Source organism: Lepisosteus oculatus, chromosome 27 (assembly GCF_040954835.1).
Source record: "Lepisosteus oculatus isolate fLepOcu1 chromosome 27, fLepOcu1.hap2, whole genome shotgun sequence".
NCBI lineage: Eukaryota > Metazoa > Chordata > Actinopteri > Semionotiformes > Lepisosteidae > Lepisosteus > Lepisosteus oculatus.
The window spans coordinates 11,629,367-11,650,438 of NC_090722.1; the positions used below are offsets into that span (position 1 = coordinate 11,629,367).

The 21,072-nt window shown below is 50.2% G+C and overlaps 1 protein-coding gene and 1 long non-coding RNA gene across 2 annotated transcripts; one reads left to right on the forward strand and one right to left on the reverse strand.

The window, feature by feature from the left end:
- Window positions 1-1,562: 1,562 nt before the first annotated feature.
- LOC107075411 (uncharacterized) lies at window positions 1,563-4,267 on the reverse strand. The gene is made up of 2 exons (XR_001476942.2): window positions 4,181-4,267; window positions 1,563-1,985 (listed from the first exon to the last, which is right to left on the reverse strand). It is a non-coding gene; the product is annotated as an uncharacterized lncRNA (long non-coding RNA).
- Window positions 4,268-4,325: 58 nt separating this feature from the next.
- On the forward strand, window positions 4,326-16,558 carry LOC107075407 (cysteine-rich and transmembrane domain-containing protein 1-like). The gene is made up of 2 exons (XM_015336483.2): window positions 4,326-4,792; window positions 13,219-16,558. The coding sequence occupies exons 1-2, from the start codon at window positions 4,472-4,474 to the stop codon at window positions 13,363-13,365; spliced, it is 468 nt and encodes a 155-aa protein (XP_015191969.1). The 5' UTR covers window positions 4,326-4,471; the 3' UTR covers window positions 13,366-16,558.
- Window positions 16,559-21,072: the final 4,514 nt, after the last annotated feature.

Sequence of the window (21,072 nt, forward strand, 5' to 3'; positions counted from 1 at the left end):
CCTGCGGTTTTCTTCACAATCGACTGAGAAACACGAACCACTACTTGGAAGTGCATTTAAGTCTGAGCACAGGAGCCTCTTCTTTACACAAAGGGTGGTGTCAGTGTGGAACAAGCTGCCCAGCTGTGTTGTTGAAGCACATGTTCTGGCTTCTCTCAAGAACTGGTTAGATGAGATCCTTAGATCAATTCACTTATCAGCAACCAAATGAGTTCGAATCAGAATCAGTTCATTTGCCTAGAATGTTACACATACAAGGAATTTGATCCGCTGCCTTGGTGCAAAACCACAGAACCGATCAATAATACATGTGCACTTCACACAGAGGACACACACAGGTCCACAGTTATATACACACTGCATCTGTATCCCTGTGTGCTGGGGCAGCAAGGTGACAGTCATGGAGCAGATGCCAGTCTGGGCTGGGTGATAGTGTCTCCCTGAGGTGAATTTTTGAAACAGATGGACAAGATTTTCTCCTTGCTTCTTTAGTCCAAGTTTGTACAGGATATCGATAGTTGGGAAATGGCAGCCAGTGGCTCTCTCAGTGCAGTGTATCCACACCGCCGGCCCCTCACGCACAGGTGTTGCAATTTGCCTCTAGAGTGACGCATTACGAAACCGAGCACAGAAGCTGTGAGAAAGATCTCAGTAACGGCTCTATGACGCTGAAGGAGAATGGGCTGGGAAGCACAAGATTCTTCAGCCAGTCTCTGGGGCACTTACTCTGTGCAGCTGGTAACATCTGAGGGTGTTAGAGATGGTTACTCAGCCATACTCGCTGTGACAGCGGCAGGTTTTTGGAGGTCTTTCGGAAAGCTGTGGAGCTGAAGGCTGGTGTCACTGCACCCTGTAGAGCAGACCCACCGCCTGCAGCCCCTGGGCTCGTCTCCACTGTGAGACCCCTGCCGGGGGGGTGCGGGAGGAGCAGCAGATGAGCAGACGAGCCCAATGACGAGTGCTGTCAATTGTGTAATGAATTAAATGGGACCAGAGAAAGTAGGCTACTATTAAAACACATCATGGGGAAGTGTGTAAAACGATGCTTCTCTCCTTTGGCAACCCTGGCATCCTGGCCAAATTTCCCCATCGGCTGTTATCAATCATGGCCTCCTAACAATCCCCCTCTGTGAATTGGCTTCATTACTCTGCTCTCTTCCCCACTGATAGCTGATGTGTGGGGAGCGTTCTGGCGCTCTATGGCTGCCGTCGCATCATCCAGGTGGGGCTGCACATTGGTGGTGGTGGAGGGGAGTCCCCATTACCTGTAAAGCGCTTTGAGTGGAGTGTCCAGAAAAAGCGCTATATAAGTGTAAGCAATTATTATTATAAATACGAACCACACTTAAATGTTTTCGTTGTGTTCTGCTAATCCGCGTTTCCACACCGCCCTCTGCTGGCGAACTGATGAAACGACCCAACCGGCTGCAGAGCAGGGAGTCGCAGGGAGCCACAGAGATGTGGCGGACAATATTTATTATAATAGAATGATGATAATAACAATAAAATGAGGTTGTTTAAAACCTGGGTACAAATCTAGAAAGAAGCAACTTCTGTTTTCGTATTGGAGTAGTTGGTGAAGGCACTTTATTCGGTACCGGTGAAAATCCATTTAAAAGCTGCAATCGAAACAAAATGTTATAGTACAGAATGAAAATAAATGTTAAGAATCGTAATAGACCATTTAATCCAACAAAGTGATTTCAAAGACATTTATAAACTATATCTTGCAGTAGTTTTGAACCCGTGAAAACGTAAGAATCACACATTCTTATGTAGCTGTGAGATAGTTGTCGCGATGTAACGCGATGTCATTCCTAATGCGTCTGGTTACACACATTATTACAGCTGACCTCAGCACCGGTTCAGCACTGGGCACGCCTCGGGAATGAGCCCGACAGTCCTGCAGAGCTGGTCAACAGGAATCCGCACATCTCTTCTTCATGACGGCTCACTGGCGCTTCGGGCTATTGGCTCGCTGTTTCCTTTGTGACCAATAAGAAATTGATGTAAATATAGGGGGCGGTGCATGCGGAGCCGTAGCCTAATTGGCTGTCGTTGTCGTGAGACGCTCTTAGAGCGACCTCTAGCGCGAGGTTTTTGGTTTATTAGCCAACACAGCGAAACAAATGCATATATCTACGTTTTTCAAAAAGCCGCCTGTAGATGATCAGACCAGTCCCGAAACAAATAAGACATGAGATGCTACAGGCGTCTTGGGTTTTGAGGAGTACAGCCTGGCTTCCCGAACACAAGCAGCAGATACATACTCGACCTGTAGGAGTTGAGCACGAAAAGGTTCTAAAATTTCTCCTGTAAACAAATTACAAGTTTTGGAATGCATGAATAACATTAAGATAATATTGACGGATAGATGCGAGTATGCATTTTACAGATAACTATTCAGATCGCCTCTAAAGGCCCTGCAGTATTTTTTAGTGAACGACGTTTGTATGTTGTATGAAGTTGCAAATTCAAGCCTTTTTGAACACGTGGCTCGACTGACTGGTCAAATCTTTACACGTCCCTTGGGGCGTGTGTTTATTTAAGATAGAGACAGTGAGAAACCGATCACTTCTTCAGATTTTTAAAAAGCACATCACTACGAAGTATTAAGACGTGCTCGTTAAAGCCTCTTGGTAAGAACATGCAATTGTTTGCTAGTGTTCGCTTTTTGAGACTACACCCTCAACACTTCTGATTAGGGTATGTGATGTTCGAAACAAATTTAATTTTCCTGCTCACACAAACGCACAGAAGACACTGATATTAAATGCAAAATCCACCGCCGCCCCCTACCCGAGCAAACAGAGGAACACAGTTGCAGAACTGTTACTCTCGCACCGGTAGGAGACGCTTAAACTCGGCAGACGGAGGTCAAAGTCACCGTGCATGGTCACGTGATCACCGGAAAAACAAGACGCTATATCTCGGGAACAAAAGCAGCACAAACGCTACTTTCAATGGCACAAACACAGCACTATCGAATGAGGTGGGTTTCATCGATTGGGCTGTCTGTAGGGGGGCCAGTTTCACAGAGTTCAAAGTAAATCCTGCATGGTATTTTAAATACAGTATTTCAGACGGATTTTGAATCTTGTATTTTGCGTTGTGTTCATTGTGGTTTGCAATAAAATATTAACTTCATTGTAACTTGTAAAACTTCTGAACAATCTAAAAGCAGGCATATGAAATACTTAGAACTGTTACAAGCAAGAAGTGAAAATGAGCTCTTGCAGCTGTTCTTCAGCTAAAGACTAAGTCCTTATATGAGAGGCCTTTGCAAACCAGCTGTCATTTGAACGGGAATTTGCTACGTGACGAGATTACCGCCATATCCAAATCCAAGTGCCGACGCCTGCGTCTGGTCTAGAAGGCCACAACCTCACCACAGAGGTGGGAACTGATTGTTTTTGTGTGTGTGTGTCCGCTGTGGCACAGTAGCATTAGGCAGCCTGGTAATTGTTGCTTATCCTGTGTGTGTGAGAGAGACAGTATACTGTATATAAGGTTCTGCTAATTCCTCTGTTTGATTATACCGCTCGAGGATGGCATTGTAAATGGGAGGGGTGCCCCTGTGCTGGCAGGACGGTCAGTCAGAGCCCGGGCCGCCCACTCTTGCACAGGCCCACCCGACAATCACTTCCTGGCTACGCCCCTGCGGGCAGGTGCTGTTCTTTTGCTTGAATCGCGGAGGCTGGGCTCAGGGTTAATATTTCAGGTAAATACGAGCTCCCTGTTGAGGGGCGTTCCCAATCCTGGTCCTAGAGAACCTCTTCCCGCGCGGTCACTTCCACCCGAGCCCTCAGCTGGATAACTGCACCTCGGGCAGCCCTAGCTGGTGCAGTCTGAGCTCCTCAATGCGCTTGGTTCCTGAACGGGCTGGAGCTTGTCTCCTAACTACTGGGTGGCTTTCGTAACTAAATCCCCACAAAACCCCTAATCAAGAAACTCGCAGGCTTAACCAAGGAGCTAAGTCCCAGGCTCAGCTGCTGGGAAAACCCAGTGTGGGTTTCCAGGATATGGATTGGGAAAACCTGCATTGCATCACACATGAATCTGCCTGGTGACGCATGCGCTGCTGTAGCGGCCCCTCATTTCGGAATTTCTGCTGTTCGAGGCTCGGCCACCAGGGGGCAGCAGAGTCCCTCTGGCCAGCTCGTATTGCGGTACCGCATACCTTGCTTTGAAGTTGCTCCATCCCCCCTCGTCCAGCAAGAGCGCACATATCCTCTCGGGCTGCAATGCAAAACTAGCCTCTGACGAGCAGATAGAGGAGGGAGGGACAGAGGGAGTGCCGTTAACACCCCAGAGATACTGGGCTAAGAGACACAAGTACAGCAGCTCCTCGCAGAGACAGCTTGCAGCCAAGGGACACTGAAATCCTGAATCCCAGGACTGGCGTGTGGATCCGAAGCAGACCAGCGTGGTGATTGCAGTTGTTTCAGGAGTGGGAACCCCCTGTCCAAGGATGAGCAAGCCCTATCCAGATGAGCCCAGCAAGGACCCCAGCGCACCCCCTCCCGGCTGGGACCCCGCGGTCAAGGCAGGGGCTGCGTACCCCCCTCCTCCACCCTACCAGGATAACCCCATGCCGCCCGGAGGGTACCCCATGCCGGCTCAGCCCTACCCCCAGTACCCCCAGGGCACCACGGTCACGGTGCAGCCCACCATCTATGTGACCCAGACCCCGCTGGCTCACCCGCTGCCGGACTATCTGGGCTACTCCATCTTCACCATGCTGTGCTGCTGCCTGCCCCTGGGCATCGCCGCGCTGGTGTACTCCATACTGGTGAGTCCAGCACTGGGGCCGAGAGGGAGAGGGTCAGGGAGAGGGGTGAGGGAGTGTGAGAGTGAGAGAGGGAGGAGAGGGGTGAGAGAGAGTGTGTGTGTGTGAGAGAGAGAGGAGATATGTCTTTGTTGTAAATGTCTGTAACATGTCTGTAGATTTTATTTTACTTCTATTTTTTGTTTTGTTCTATGTTAATTTTATTATTTTTATTTGCTTTGGCAACACTGATTGTACCCATCGGTCATGCTAATAAAGCACCTTGAATTGAATTGAATTGAGAGAGGAGAGGGGTGAGAGTGTGTGAGAGTGAGAGAGGAGAGGGGTGAGTGTGTGTGTGAGAGAGAGGAGAGGGGTGAGTGTGTGTGTGTGTGAGAGAGAGGAGCGGGGTGAGTGTGTGTGTGTGAGAGAGAGGAGAGGGGTGAGTGTGTGTGTGTGTGAGAGAGAGGAGAGGGGTGAGTGTGTGTGTGTGTGAGAGAGAGGAGAGGGGTGAGTGTGTGTGTGTGAGAGAGAGGAGAGGGGTGAGTGTGTGTGTGTGTGAGAGAGAGGAGAGGGGTGAGTGTGTGTGTGTGTGAGAGAGAGGAGAGGGGTGAGTGTGTGTGTGTGAGAGAGAGGAGAGGGGTGAGTGTGTGTGTGTGTGAGAGAGAGGAGAGGGGTGAGTGTGTGTGTGTGTGAGAGAGAGGAGAGGGGTGAGTGTGTGTGTGTGTGAGAGAGAGGAGAGGGGTGAGTGTGTGTGTGTGAGAGAGAGGAGAGGGGTGAGTGTGTGTGTGTGAGAGAGAGGAGAGGGGTGAGTGTGTGTGTGTGAGAGAGAGAGAGGAGAGGGGTGAGTGTGTGTGTGTGAGAGAGAGAGAGGAGAGGGGTGAGTGTGTGTGTGTGAGAGAGAGAGAGGAGAGGGGTGAGTGTGTGTGTGTGAGAGAGAGAGAGGAGAGGGGTGAGTGTGTGTGAGAGTGAGGAGAGGGGTGAGTGTGTGTGAGAGTGAGGAGAGGGGTGAGTGTGTGTGTGTGTGAGAGAGAGAGGAGAGGGGTGAGAGAGTGCACACCTGCCAAAACCACAACAGGTCCCAATCCTACTGGGAGAGGGAGGAGGGAACTCAGTTGATCTGGCAGCCCAGTATGTGATCTCCTGTCACAGCCTGAGGAACAGTGAGTCCGTCTCCCAATAATGCTCCAGCCGCCTACAGTATATGTCGATATTATATAATATGTCTTTGTTGTAAATGTCTGTAACATGTCTGTAGATTTTATTTTACTTCTATTTTTGTTTTGTTCTATGTTAATTTTATTATTTTTATTTGCTTTGGCAACACTGATTGTACCCATCGGTCATGCTAATAAAGCACCTTGAATTGAATTGAATTGAATTGAGTGTGAGAGAGAGGAGAGGGGTGAGTGTGTGTGTGAGAGAGAGAGAGGAGAGGAGTGAGTGTGTGTGTGAGAGAGAGAGGAGAGGGGTGAGAGAGTGTGAGAGAGAAGGGTGAGAGAGTGTGAGAGAGAGGGGTGAGAGAGTGTGAGAGAGAGAGAGGAGAGGGGTGAGAGAGTGTGAGAGAGAAGGGTGAGAGAGTGTGAGAGAGAGGGGTGAGAGAGTGTGAGAGAGAGAGAGGAGAGGGGTGAGTGTGTGTGGGAGAGGAGTGAGTGTGTGTGGGAGAGAGGAGGGGAGTGAGTGTGGGAGAGAGGAGGGGAGTGAGTGTGTGAGAGAGGAGAGGGGTGAGTGTGTGTGTGAGAGAGAAGGGTGACAGGGAAATTTGTTCTTTTCTGGATCTTTTGGGAAGAAATAACCTTACAATCCATGCACAATGCAAAAGAACAGAAAATGAAATTCTGGGGTCTGGGAGAGAGTGGACTGTCAAAGGGGCGTGCGTCAGAGATCTGTGCGTGGGCGAAGGAACTTCACTCCAGACCCCAGGTGTCAATAATTCTCACTGCTATTCCCTGGAAAATTCTAGTGCAGCTGTATGCTGCCTTATCAGCCCCAGCACAGCACATCGGTCTTGTCCCATGATCTGCGATACTTCCGTCTTAATGTTTGCTGTGGAGCAGGTTGGTGTTTTAAAGCAGAAGCAATTCGAGTAGAAGGTTGTAAAGACCTTGGTAATTCTCCAAAGCCGGCGTCTCAGTAGACATTGCCTGTACTCAGACTGGCTGGATAATTGAAGGCTGGTGAAAGTTTACAGAGAAAGGGAACTTCTACAGTTCCCCTTTCCAATCCTGTTTGTCATTCCCACCCTCCTGTCCTCTCCCCTCGCTCCCATCCCATTCGGATTCCTGGGCACACCTCGCAGGCGACCATTGTAAAAGGTGGCCAAACACCAACCGGATTGAAGCGAACCTCCAGAAGGCGGGGATGTCTCAGGTGGAGAACAGGAGGTGCTTCTTTATGCAATGGGTGGTGGGAGTGTGGAACAAGCCGATACCCTGGAAACAGCTGGATTGTTGCATCAATAATTACTACTAAATACCAAACGGGGCGGTAGGGCTAAATAGCCTCCTCTTGTTTGGAACTTTTTTTTCTTTAAGAGCTCCTGGGATCTGAAGCACAGAGGAGACACAGCTTCCTTGTCTGATATTCATTTGCTGGATGTTGCAGAAGGGGTTAATATTCTGGCCAGCAAGTATATACTCTCAAAAGTGTCCATTGGCCAGCTCTCAGTCCACACATCCCTCACAACAGAGGAAGCTCGCTGCGCCACTTTGTGCAGGAGGGTCAGACCTGCTGTGTCAGAGTCTTGCTATCCGCTGGGACACCAGTGTGCAGAGGGAGACGGGCAGCACTCCAGGCAACCAGATGTGGGACACAGGGGCATGTACAAGCCTTGTTAAGTGCAGGAAACAAGGTTATATATGTGTACAGGGTCTTTCTGCATTATTGTGCTCTTTTCACTCTCTGTTTTATTCCCTGGGCAAGAACACCATTCTCTGGTGATCTTTTGTTCATTTAGTCTTTGAGATCCCGGTTAATCTCCTGGATCTGTATCCTGCGATGCAGGAGGGTGGTCTGTTAGCTTCACCAGTGACAGCGAGAGAGGATCAGACTGGACTGGGCCACCTTGCTCGTACACTCCCCAGAGACTCTGAAGAGTGAACCTTGGGTTTGGAAAGGCTCTTTATAAATAAAAAATATTATTATTAACAGGAAGTGCATGCTTGTGAAAGAATCATGGAGTAGGGTTTGGAGAAGATGGTTCCTTCTGGCCAAACAAGCGATCGGAGACAGCAGTCAGGTATCTTAAGAATGCAGGAAATTCAGAAAGGGTGCAAACGAGAGAGACCGTTAGCAGTTAACTGATCTGTGTCCGCTGCCTGCAGGGACACGCTCCAGCTCCCCTGGAGCTCTGTACGGGATAAAGTTGTTAGAAAGTGGAAGGGTGGGTAGTTAAGTGATCCCTGGATCTCATCCCGCCTGCTCTTGAGAGAAGCCTTGAGCAACATGACTGAGCAGCATGTTCCACAAACCCACCACCCTTTGTGGTTTTCAGTGCACTTCCCCAGACTTTCCACCCACTGGTTCGTGCTTCACTATTTGTTCCGAAAGGAAGTTTGGGTCCCGGTATTAACTAGATGAATAACACAGGGGAACAAGAACGTCATAGTTATTTATTACGTAGCCATCTGTGCCCCTATATGCAAATACACAGATATATTGGTGAAAAAACTTTTTTTTTGGTTGAATAATTTTTAAAATAAATTAATCGGGACCGTTTGCTGGGGACAAAGAGGGATTTTGCAGCCGTTCGGAAAGTAACTGAAACGCCAGGCTGGTTTCTGCTGGGGGATTCTGAGCGTGGCGCCGCGCCAACGTCACTCCAACGCGCCCAGAACAAAGTCCGGCACCAGCATATCAGTTGTTTGCTGTTTAACCAGTTCGGTATTAATGCGGGTGCTTTGTGTACGTGTATATAATCGACACAGTGGTCAGCAAACCAGTGCCTTCTGGTTTCTGCAGTGTGTAAGAGCTTGTATCTGACACGTGATACGGTAAAACCTCTTTTAGACTGCACGAGCTGCAGTCAGTGAATGGCGAATGGTTAAAATATTTGCAAGCGGCATATCGGCTTTTTACGCACAAAAGTGACCCCTGAGGTCTTTACAGGAGGGCGAAACTGTGGTCTAAGTGTTAACAAATCCCTTAAACGGAACTGAAACTGATTTCCCAGCGTGAGTAAGGGTTTTTCTCGGATATCGGGATGACACCATGAACAGAGCTGTTCTAGAAAGTTGTGTACCTTCTGTGCGGCTGCAAACATCCTGAAACCTTCTTGGTTTTGAGCTTGAGTCTCACGCCCAACACGGGAACCGACATGTTCCACGTGCTGGAAGGGAGGCGGCTTCTGTCGCGCGGACCGTTGCACGCACGCACCGCGAAGCTTTAAACAAAACGTCGCCGGTTGCAATTACACACCAGTGTTCAGCAAGCAGGAAATCAGCGGCGAATTCAGTCAGGAGACAGTGACGCTGCACAGACACGCGCATCCACACACACGCCCTGGAAGGCTTGGACAGTCATCTTGTGAGGGAGGGTTGTTCCCAGTTACCCGAAGTCATGAAGGAGGCTCTACAGCCAGGTTCAACGTTGTGAACCTTTTACTTCTACGTCTCCAGTCAAGTCAGCTGTGTCAGTGTGTGAATTCAGGGGCAGTGTCTCCAGTGCAGTCAGTGTGTGAATTCAGGGGCAGTGTGAGAAGAGAGGGACAACATTGTCTCCAGTCCAGTCAGTGTGTGAATTCAGGGGGGTGTGGGCTGACTTCTCTCGCAGCCATAGGGGTTGAAGCTAAAATAGAAAAACACATCCTGTTGCGCAGCAATCTGATACATTTCTAGTTTTAGGAGCAGATGGGCTCATGTTTAGAAGTCAGCAGCTGTAGATCCTGCTTCTGGCCTCACTGCTAGTATATACAGAACTGCAATTAGCAGAACTGACACCGAAAAGAAAAAACAACATTGCTGTTCTGCCCAGTCAGTGGACTTTTCCCAGCGTCTTGTAAAGAAAGAATTGTGAGGCTGCCTGTGGGGAACGTGATTCCTGGAAGAGCGGAGGTGTGTGACTCAGGCCAGTTACTGGTGTCAATCAAGGGGGAAAGCAGAGCCTCCTGATTGGCCCCCTCTCCTTGTTTATTCAGGGAGACGTACCAGGTGGCTGAGCAGAGTCCACAATATAACAGAATCAGTGTATGTGACTTCTCCTTGCCAGCAATAAACAAGTTTATAGGCTCATTATCTGGTTGGTTGGTCCCACCTCCACCATAAGGATGTTGTCTCTCAGCTGCGGGGCCTCTGGACTCATCACTGCATCACTGGTTCCTGGGAGTGTGGAACCAGCAGCCCAGCCATTTTGTTCAAGCGCAAACCTTGGCTTCTCTCAGGAAACGTCCACATGAGTTCCTGCCATCGGGACAGTAGGCACTTCTGTACACAGAGGGTGGTGGTGGTGTGGAGCAGGCCGCCCAGCAATGTGATTGAAGCCGATACCCTGGTTTCTTTCAAGAAACCATTGGATGAGATCAAATAACTACTCACTACCAAACGGTCTCGGTGGGCCAAGCTGTGTCCTCTCATCTGTAGCTCTTCGCCTGTCTTGTCTAATTCTGTGTGTGTGGAGCTCAGGTCCAGGGGGCCTGGGACTGGGAGGTGTGTCTGTGAGAGCTGAGCTGGCTCTTGCTGGGGTCAGACACTGGCTCTAGCACAGGCCTGGTTTGTTTTTCTTTGAGGAGTCCTTTGTTAGGAAACTTGGGAGGCAGGGAGGCGGGAGGCTGTTTTGTTCTGGCTGGTTTGTGCAGCTCTGCTGGGAATGCAAACTTTCCCAGCTGTTTTGCTGCACCACTCAAAGGAATTCTTACGCCTGAGCCGGATGGGTGCGGGGTCCTGGGTGTGGGGCGGAGGCTCAGGGGTAAGCGGACCTGACGCGCACTGCCGCCCAGGTGACGCGCTGCACAGCTGCTTCCCCAGGGACACGCTTGGTCAGACACTGGCTCTAGCACAGGCCTGGTTTGTTTTTCTTTGAGGAGTCCTTTGTTAGGAAACTTGGGAGGCAGGGAGGCGGGAGGCTGTTTTGTTCTGGCTGGTTTGTGCAGCTCTGCTGGGAATGCAAACTTTCCCAGCTGTTTTGCTGCACCACTCAAAGGAATTCTTACGCCTGAGCCGGATGGGTGCGGGGTCCTGGGTGTGGGGCGGAGGCTCAGGGGTAAGCGGACCTGACGCGCACTGCCGCCCAGGTGACGCGCTGCACAGCTGCTTCCCCAGGGACACGCTTGGATGAGAGCTTGAAAAGGGGAAGCAATGAGAAAGGGGAACAAACAGTAAGATGTATAAAAAGCATGCAATTCAAATGAAGGGGTGTAACGTGTTACTGGCATTTTCTGAATAATTTTGGCCACCGATTCCTAAAAGCATATTGCAGTTCTGGAACCCATCCAGAAGAGCAACCAGACACATTCTGGGGCTGAAGGGAGGGGAGTGTCCCACACTGACAGGCCGAAGGAACTGAGTCTCTTTAGTCTGAAGGGAGTGTCCAAAACTGAAAGGCTGGAGGAACTGAGTCTCTTCAGTCTGAAGGGAGTGTCCCACACTGACAGGCTGGAGGAACTGAGTCTCTTTTGCCCAATCACAATGGGGCAAGAACTGTTCTTATTGCCAAGAAAGCAGGATGTTCCCTTTCTCCAGGGACAGGAGGAGCCAGAGTCAAACCCCTAGTTTAGCTGGACTGGTAAAGAGTGGGGCTCACTCATGGTGGGGGTGGGGTGGGGGGACACTAGGAAGACTTTGAAACCCTGGACAAATCAGAAGAAACAACAGAGGGCCTCAGAGGCTTCACATCCTCTCCAGACGGCGCCAGATGAAGCCCCAGGTACCCACAGAGCAGGAGGAACAGCCAACCACTGGGAACCAGAAAAGCTGGCTGTATTTAAATACGAAGAGACATACAAGTCTGCAAGTATATATAAACACTTGGTGAGAGTTAGTGGCTGCATCCAGCCTTGATTTGTGGACTGACAGCAACATTTCTATAGGCAGTATTGCATTTAGATATTCACAGCCTTGATCTAAATGCAAGGACAGGCATTCCTGAAGGTTAGTAGGAGGTTTATCTCCCAAACAGATCATGTTTATTATGTCTGCAGAGTCATTGTACTTAAATATCTTTTTACTGCTCATTTTTAGTTTAAATTACAGGCTGCATAGTTCTGAAACTCTCTCAAACTTAATCCCACGATTCTGCTCTAAAACTGAAGCACAATACTGAGTGACATGCCCAGATAGATAGCTACATACATATTTCTCATTTCCTGCACTGCACAGATGTCGGGCAGCCTGGGTACTACATGCCTGTGATGCCTGGGGGTGTTTTTTTTCTGAAACATTCCCAGGCAGTTTGAGAAAACCTCTTTGGTAAATATTTGAACATGCTGGAGGGTGTGGGTGATTTCAACCAGCAGGAGAACGAGAAAGCGGGATTTTTGCAAGTCCAGCTGTACGACCAGTTTAAGCTGTGAAATGCAAAAAAATATATTTTCTGGGCCTCTGTCTTGTGGAAGAAACGGCAGTCTAGTGAGTGTCCGAATCTTCGGACGAAAATGTGGGTTTGAGCCCCATCTCTGTACGCTACTGGTGTTTCCTTGAGAGGGGCACTGCGCCCTAGTAACTTCAGTACACACAGCCTGTGTAAGTGGGGACACATCTGGATTCCAGCATGGCTGGCTGTTTGGACCCCAGCCAGTGTGTAGTACTATACAGAACCCAGCTCACAGCCCCTCGGGGTAGTCAGTGGTGTTACTGTGTTCCGGTGGGGCCGACAGACCTTTGTCAGCCCTGTCCTCCATTTTGTTGGTTTCTGCTGGAATGGCCTCTCTCAGCTTGGCAGCAGGGGGAACTGGGAAGCCTCCGTGTTTGTGTTAGGAAAGCGCGGACAATGCTCTTGCTGGCTAAGCAGGCACATGGATAACTGGAGCCAGACATAAAAGGGGGAGGAGAAGGAGGAGGTGGAGCAGGGATGGGGGATGGGGGATGGGGGCGGGGGTTGGGGGCCATGGTAGGGCTCGGAAATCCGAAACCACAGAGAGGCCCCTTTCAGGGGAGAATAATGGCAAAACACTGGAATCAAAAGAGGAGCACTGAGGTTGTCTTGTTTGTGTGTGTGTGCATGCATGTGAGCAGGGGAGAGGGGCAGAGTTATTAATCCAATTAATCCAACTCCTTGAGCGCGTGCTTGAAATCCCACAGGCCCCTGCCACGGCACAGGTGTGTGCTGTGAAAGTAAGCCATGCGTCTCACTAGAGGGGGGTTGCTGGAGCTCAAGGGGCCACGCTCCCCATCAGTGCAGTCAGGCTGCGTGATTGACGTGTCAGAGTCACAGGGCAGCAGAGCAGTCAGCAGTAGAGGAACAGATAGAGCTCAGAAAGCCTCTTCCATGACATCTGTCCTCTCGTTCTTGCTGTGCAGACCCGTGAAGCCAACCACCAGGGCAACCAGGAAGCTGCGCAGAGGAACTCCAGACTGGCGCGGATCCTCAACCACACCGCCCTGGGCATCGGCATCGCCATCATCATCCTGTACATCATCTACTTCACCGTCATCGTCGCCCACTGAGCTGCTGCAGCGCCGCCCTCCCCTCCGCCCTCTTTCTCATTTCAGTAGTCCTGCTTCCCTCCTCGTCCCGTAATCACCGATTCTCCCCTCCGACCCGGCTCAGCAGCTCAGCTCCGCTCCAGCGCCCCCTACTGGCTGCAGTAGGGCACTGGTTTGGCCCTGTGCCCTGGCTCTCGCGCGGACCGGGCCGGTAGGGCTGTGATGGTAGATGATAGAGTCTTCCCTTGGTGCTACACACAGGGGGTGGCTGTCAGTGAATTCTGCTGCGTCTGCACTGGGGTCTGGGGGAGTTTGTCAGTATCCTGACCCTAATGCCCAGCCTCATGCTGCACCTCGTGCCTTTACTGTCTAAAATCGGCTCCCTCTGGGGTCGCATTCCTTTTTTGATTTTGTTCCCACCTTTAGCTGTGCTGTGCTCAGGATTGATTGCCTAACGAGTCAAGTGTGTTGTATCCCAGGGCGGCTTCCTGCCGGGAGCGGGTTGGGGATCAGTCTCGGGGTCACTGGCGGCGCTGTGGCCCCTGTCAGAGCCGTCAGGGGGCCCAGAGCTGCCGAGGACCTCCACTTCCAGGACTTTTTGCTGTTATTTTGGCTGCAAAACTCTCCCAAGTGCCTGTCCTGGAGGAATCGTGGTAAAAAAAAGATCTCCTGAGATTACTGTGAAAAGTGTAACCCGAGTGACAGACGCAATTAAGCATTTCGCAATGTTTTTAGGGCAAAGACCTCACTGACCACGATTGAACTGTGAGCACCTGACTCTCTCAAGTGCTGCGCCTGCAATTGCAGGACAGAGCGACTGTGCTGTAGTGCTGCAATCAGCACAGCCCTAATTCACTTCATTCTGATCATAAAAAACAAAGAGTTGGACAGGAACGCGGTGGTGTAACTCTGAAAGCGCGTGGCCTCCCCAGTCTTAGTGATGGTGTGAGACTGAAGTCTGCTCTACTGCATTCCTGTTCCACAGTCAGAGTGCCCACGGATTTCCACAGTAATCTCAGCAGATATTTTTGACCCGTTTTATTTGAAAAAGGTTTTTTCGCTATTGTGCTTTACTAAAGGGATGAAGATGTTAATATTATCATTGTGATAATTTATAAGCCAAAGCAACTCTTTCTCCCTCATTTTACACAAAAGCTTGAAGTGGACTCTGATATGACATTCCACAACAGCTGATGAAACTGTCCCAGTATGGGTTTCCAGCCTTGGTCCTGGCTAGTCTGAGGGGTCCCCTCTCATCTGTGAGCTATTGAGAAATAATTCAGTTCAACTCCTTGCCTTAAGGGCAGAACTTAAATCTTAGTCTTAAATCACCTCTGAATGGCTTCCTTCCTCGACAGCCTTAGAATTGGTAATTTAACGGAGGCCTCTACAAACCCCGCTGGACTGGGGCTCTCTGGGACCAGGGCTGGGGACCCCCTGTAGTCTGGAGGTCAGAGGTGTTTCAGCTGAGTCCCTGCAGAAACACCCGCAGGAGTCTGCGCGTATTTGGCGTGAAGCCGACGGCACATTGCTACTTGTACAAAATTGCATTGGAATTGCACTTACTGGCAGTGCTGTTGCTACATTTTAGATTCAAAGTGGTTCAGGCTTTCAAACAGTGTTTGGATGTTTGCCTCCCTTTCCTCCACACTTTGCATCTTTTTGGGTTTTGCGACTCAGTACGATTGTGATAGCGGAGCAAAGCGTCACCCTGTACCGTTAAGAGAGCTTACCGCACAGTTACATACCGTGAATGTAGCGTCGCAATTGTGTTAAGTGAGCCTGGTAATACTGCAGGAGGAAACTGAAAAGAACGCGTCTGGTAAAACAGAGGGCCGCTAAACCAGAAAACCAAATTCTCGCACGTCTGCCTGAGGGTACGAACACGATCAGAGCTCACGACCGCCCGGAGGTACGAGCCCTGCCCAGCGTGTGCTGCTGTGTACAAACGGGACCGGTGTTCGAAAGCGCTGACACCAGAAACCGGTCGGAGCAGAGGCGTGTGTCTTTACGAACACGGCCTATCTAGGCCAGGGGGTAGCTGATCCGAGTGTCTCATCCATTCCTTGAAAAGAAGCCAAGCTCCCTCGAGTCTCTGTGTGAAAGGGTTCGTGTGAATGTCGCTCCCGTTTCCAAGGTAATAAAACTGCTTTTGTGTCCTCCGTTTTCTTGGGACAGACCAGCGTAATGTCACCAGGCTGGCGCAAAGATGTTTTTTGCTATCGATATGGGGGTTTATATGAGGGTAGACGATCTGGGTTCCAGGTAACGCAGCCCCGCTTTATAACTGACCGCGATACTGCGCTTCATGCCGCCGGCGTCTTGGACAACTGATTGAATTTCCAGTATCTACGCAGTAATCGAATTAATCATGAATGATGCGGTACAGTCTTGGCTCAAATAATATTCTGCTGGTCATAAACCCTTTAGCGTAATTACCCCGAAAACCCAGTGCACGCAGCCGGTTATTATACATTAGATTTTATTTTGTTTGTTTTATTCGATGCGATGCGGATGAAACGTGATGCAATATCATTACGAATGATGTAATATAGATAAACATGTATAAACCTAAAGAGCCAAAGTAAAAAACACACATCAGGGTTCAGAATCCCTTAATGCACATGCACACGTTGTCATGACAGATACGCTGGGGGCAGCGCTGTGGTACAGTATGGCGCAATGTCGTGAAATAGGACTCTCTGCACCAGACTGAGCTCACCGGGTCGCTTACACGCGGCCCATAAGACCTGCAAACCGAGCTGGGTCGAACGGGACGCGAACAGCAGACGGGGAGCGAAAGCAGGAAACCACTTCATGGAAATAGCAAATACCACTTTCATAAAATAAATAAACTAGGCGGCCACTAATATAAATAACTTCAAAGGGAGCAACTTGTGAAAGAGCTTGCGCTGAAGAGGATTCCTCTTGTGCGAGGATCTTGTCCTGGCGTGGATCCACAGGGGTGAATATGTTGCCTGCCTGTTTCTTAATAACTTTTGAAAAATAGAGATTCTGTATATGGTAGATCTGTATGTATACAAATATATCATAGTTAACGCCATTTACCTGTTGTATTTTCCAGACGTCTACTGCTGTCTCTAAGTCTAGCCTCCTATATTCTTGTGTCTGAGACCTGTCATTTCAGTCCACAACTGGAATTGTTAACCAAATACGGCATTTTACAAATAAACGCTATGAGACAAAAACCCAAGAGCGTGTGCTGCCTGCTTATTGATCCAGTCCTGCTGTACACTGGAGAATTGAGACACGGCTGGTCAGTATAGGCTTAATTGAGTTCTGCAGAGCGACAGATTACAACAGGAACCCTATGGAAACCCGTTTCCACCGGGGACTAAAAAACGCGCTATGGTATCTCGCAATTGCGAATTTGTATCTCAGAATTACGTTTTGAAAACACCATTTTGACGTCACTTCTGGCGCCAGCAATGAACGTAGCCCAGTGGCGTTACACCTCATTGTGTCTCCTTTTGGAAGGCTATGTTTAGGAATATAAATTGGAAATGAGTTTGGACATTTGCTGACAGTCTTACAAATAAAGTTAAAGAGATGTCATTTAAGATCGTTCATAGATTTAATCCTGTTAAATTGACACTTTCTAGATTTAAACATGAACACGATGACTTATGAGTGTTTTGTAATAATGAGAATGACAAGACAAGTCTTCAGGTTTATAGATCCTATGATCCTGTACGATTCATGAATATAGTGTAACGGACCGGCGACATACAGGTTGTACGATCTGGTTGCAGTGTGTCGACGGCACCGCCCTCCTCTGCGCATAACAGGGATGCTGGCCGCCGGGGCTAAAGATCTTCTATAGTTCGGCTGGCAAGACTCAGGTTCGAGCCCATGCAGTGAGGGGCGAACTAGGGTGGGAGCGGCGAGGGCACAAGCCCTAGAACCCGAATCCGTTACAACAGCGAAAGGACAGACCATGAAATGTGCGGTATTTCGAAGTCGAAAATGCAGATCAAAAGTCGTAATTCTGAGATACAATGTCGCAAGTGCGAGATACCATAGCGCGTTTTCTTTTTCTCCCTGCAGAAACGGGCTTCCTTAACTATGTCAGAAACATGTCCTCTTATGTGCACAAGTGGAGGGGGAGAACTACAGGCCGTAACAGCCCCCGCTAGCAAGCCTGCACTCTGGCCACTCTTCGAGGGCAGAGTGGCGGGGAGCTGGAGCCTGCCCCAGCAAGGCGGGGGACACCGTGGACAGGACGCCGGTCCATCGCAGAGCTCACGCTCGCACCAGGACGAATTCTCCCAGAAACCGCCAGAATTAAACTGGCAGGATAATCCTGGTCTGTGGGAGGAACCCGACGCGAATGCCATGAGAACATGCAAACTCCCAGCAGACAGACACCCAGGGCCCCAGAGCCGTGAGGCAGCCACGCCCCCCACTGCGCCCCCGTGACGCCCTGTCCTGCTGTTCAACGGACTAAACTCATGGCAGGTGTGAGTGTGGCGCTGGAACACGAGCAGCAGGGGCAGGGCGCTTCTGCAGGCGCGTGTCCTAGAGCCGAGAACAAAAGAAAATTTAAAAACCGTTGTTCTGCCCCTTGTATTCTCTGCATCAACTCGAGTCACATCGGGGAAACTGCGCACTTTCATTTCAGTTTCGTTTCTCAGGAAAAGACTTGGCTAGTTGTATCTTTCAGTTTCGTGAATGCCCTCCGGGTTGTAGAAAGAGGATATTAGATTGAGAAAACGTAACTGGAGTCAGACGGGTGAGCCTTTATTGTACAGCATGTAATATCCTGTTATAAGGCTGAAACAAGGTGTCTGGGGTATACAATTCAGATGATACAATGATAGATGATACAGGTCAGGGCAGCATAGTGTCACATGGGACCCTGGCTTCAGTTCCTGGGCTGCTGTCTGTGTGGAGTCTGTATGTTCTCCTTGGTTAACTGGCCCTGGGAGACGATGGGTGTTGGGATGTAGTTCAGAGGAGGGACACTCAACGCAGGGGCGGTGCAGTGGGAGAGCGACAGAGCCATACGGTGAGCACACGGCGATGCTGAAATAGAGACGGGGCAGCCGGAAGGCAGGCGCTGTGCCAGAGCTGTTGACCACACATGTGAAACAGGGGAGGTGTACAGGTCAGAAACGGACAGGCAGCAGGCAGGGCAGACTGGAGCAACGCGGGGCGCAGCAATCTGACATCTGAACAGAGGAGCGCAGTGCGCTGTTCAGAAGGATGTTTGTTTCTGGACTCAGAGCGGAATTTTCGGGCTTCCCGTAACGCAGCTGACCGAGAGAGGTGGGTGGTGGGAGGGGCAGAGCCAGAAATTACTCTCGCGCCGACCGCTTTCAGCACAAACCCGGGGGCCAATCAGTACTCTCCACGACCCTCCCCCCCCCCTCTCGGGGCTCCGCGTGAGTGGGCACGCACAGGATTTCGCAATCTGTGGCTACATCCCCCTCTTCAGGGCAGCAGACCTCACACAGGCCGGGCACCAGCGCTAAAGCACATTCACGTGTTGTGAGGCGCAATAGAAACATCATTCAAAACAAAAGGCAGTTGTGTAATGTCTAGCGACACCCCTCTGCCCAGCACACAGATGAAATAAAGGAGGTGTTAATGGCGGTTTGTCTCGGGCTCTCCAGCGCCCTGGTGAGTCTGCAGCTGTTCGCGATTCGGACGTCCGAGTCTCAGCTGTTCACCCACAGGACCCGAGAAAAACATCGGTCACACCCCCCCCAGCTCCCCTCACGAAGCACTGGAGGCCCCTCTCCGATCGCCCCGTGACCTCATCCTTCACCCAGCTGCATGTTCCGCGTTCACCTGGGGGATGAAGTTGTATTTTTCTATTAAATATATATCTCTAGGCGGGTAACTAGAGAAACTCATTCACCGCCGTTCATCTTGTTTTTCAGAGAAAACAGTAACCGAGAGCCGACAGCTGACTGTCTCTCCGACACGGGGAACCCCAGACACGACCCGAGTCGCACGTGCCCCAGTTCACACGGTGCTTCTTTGAGCTGAGCTCAACACAACGCGGTATTGAATTTTGCTTTTAAGACTCGGGCTGTATTTCTGGAGCGCTGATTAGTATGAGCGCCTCCACTGCGCAGCTGCGCGGTGCGGTTCGGACTGTAAGCGGAACAGCAGAACCGGGCGCTCCGAGCCCGACCTTCAAGCCGAGCTCCACCCGCCGGGGGGCGCGGTCACCCCTTTCCAAACCTCCAGAAATCCTAAGAATGCGAAACAAAAAAAACCCTCCTGTTTTCCAAAAGCAGCCTTCGCAGTTAATAATCCCTCACCCTCCATACTCCAGCACACACACGGAACTGGTGAACGAGTGGAACCTACATGGAGGAGCATTTAAAATACAGAACAGGAGGCGTGCGTCTTTACGCAAAGGGAGGTGGGAGTGTGGAGCAGTCACCCCAGTCACGTTGTGAAAGACGATTCCCCGGCTTCTTTCAAGAAACGCCTAGATGAGATGCTGGAATCGATTAGCTAGTAATGGTCTCCTTTTCCTGTATCTTCTCCTGATGCCTTTCAACAAGCCGCTTTCATAGACTACATGTCCCTCGGGTTTCACGAGCCGAGTCTGTAGCAGAGCATGTGCGTGTTAGTGAGTCGGACTTCGCGGCTCTCAGTATGTAGGTCAGCGTGGGTGTCTAGACCACAGTTGTGGGACAGCCGTCTTCCAGAGGAAGATGTTTTTTCAGTTCTTGTACTGTTTTAGAAGTGACAGTCATCACAGGACCGCAAGCGAGTGGCGACCAACCTTGCACACCAGGAGCGCTGTCTAGTTTGAAAGATCTTCCGTTTTCAGAGGAGCAGAAGGCTGCGGTCTTCTGAAAGCCCACATAAGGGGTTTCATGATGTGAAATGAAGGCACCGAGCTTACAGTACAAAGAAATTCGTGCCACTGACAAAAATAGTTGTGTTGGAGTTCAGTGAGAACTTAACCTTGAGCAAAATTTCACACGTGAAAAAAAAAGAACGAACGTTATAGGAGAGCTTTCACTAGTCTATTGACTCAGGCTCTCAGACACTCAGTCGTGCTTCTTTGTGATCCATGTGTCCAGCCGAACTCTTAATTAAATAGGCCTAATAATGCATTAGAATGAGATATTCCAAAACCTTGGGCATGGCTTGTCTGTTTTGGGAAGTGGTAGGAGGATACCTTAGGAATCCACGTGGAGGGGCGCATGATATCTAGAACAACATGCGTGATGCAGTCCGAGGCCTCAGCCCAGACAGCAGTTAAGGAGCGTCCAGCTGAGCCAGCGGGCTTTCTGTGCTCAGCGCTGGAGTGAGGGACAGTAGAAGATGCAGCTGGGATCCTCGGGGTGAGGCGTGACTCTGAACACGCGCGCTGTGTGTAACTCTGAACACGCCTGCTGTGTGTAACTCTGAACACGTGCGCTGTGCTCTGTGGGTGTGTTTCCTGCCACTGCCGAGGAGAAACGAAACCCAGCGCAGAACAGCTCCAGGTGCACACTGAGACACGAGACACTCCCAGACCTGCCAGGCTCCAGGCATCCAGGGGCAGAGACATGACTGACCTCATTGTGCTCTCGCCACTTTCCAGCTGCACGGGGAAAGGCAGACGAAACACTGCTTGTTCGTTTCCTGTTTTTATTGCTTCCTCAGCATAGAAACAAAACAACTGGAGAGCAGCCCTTGTTAACACATCACTGGGGTCTGGAGGCATTCGGCCTTTGGTACTTGAGGAGACAAGAA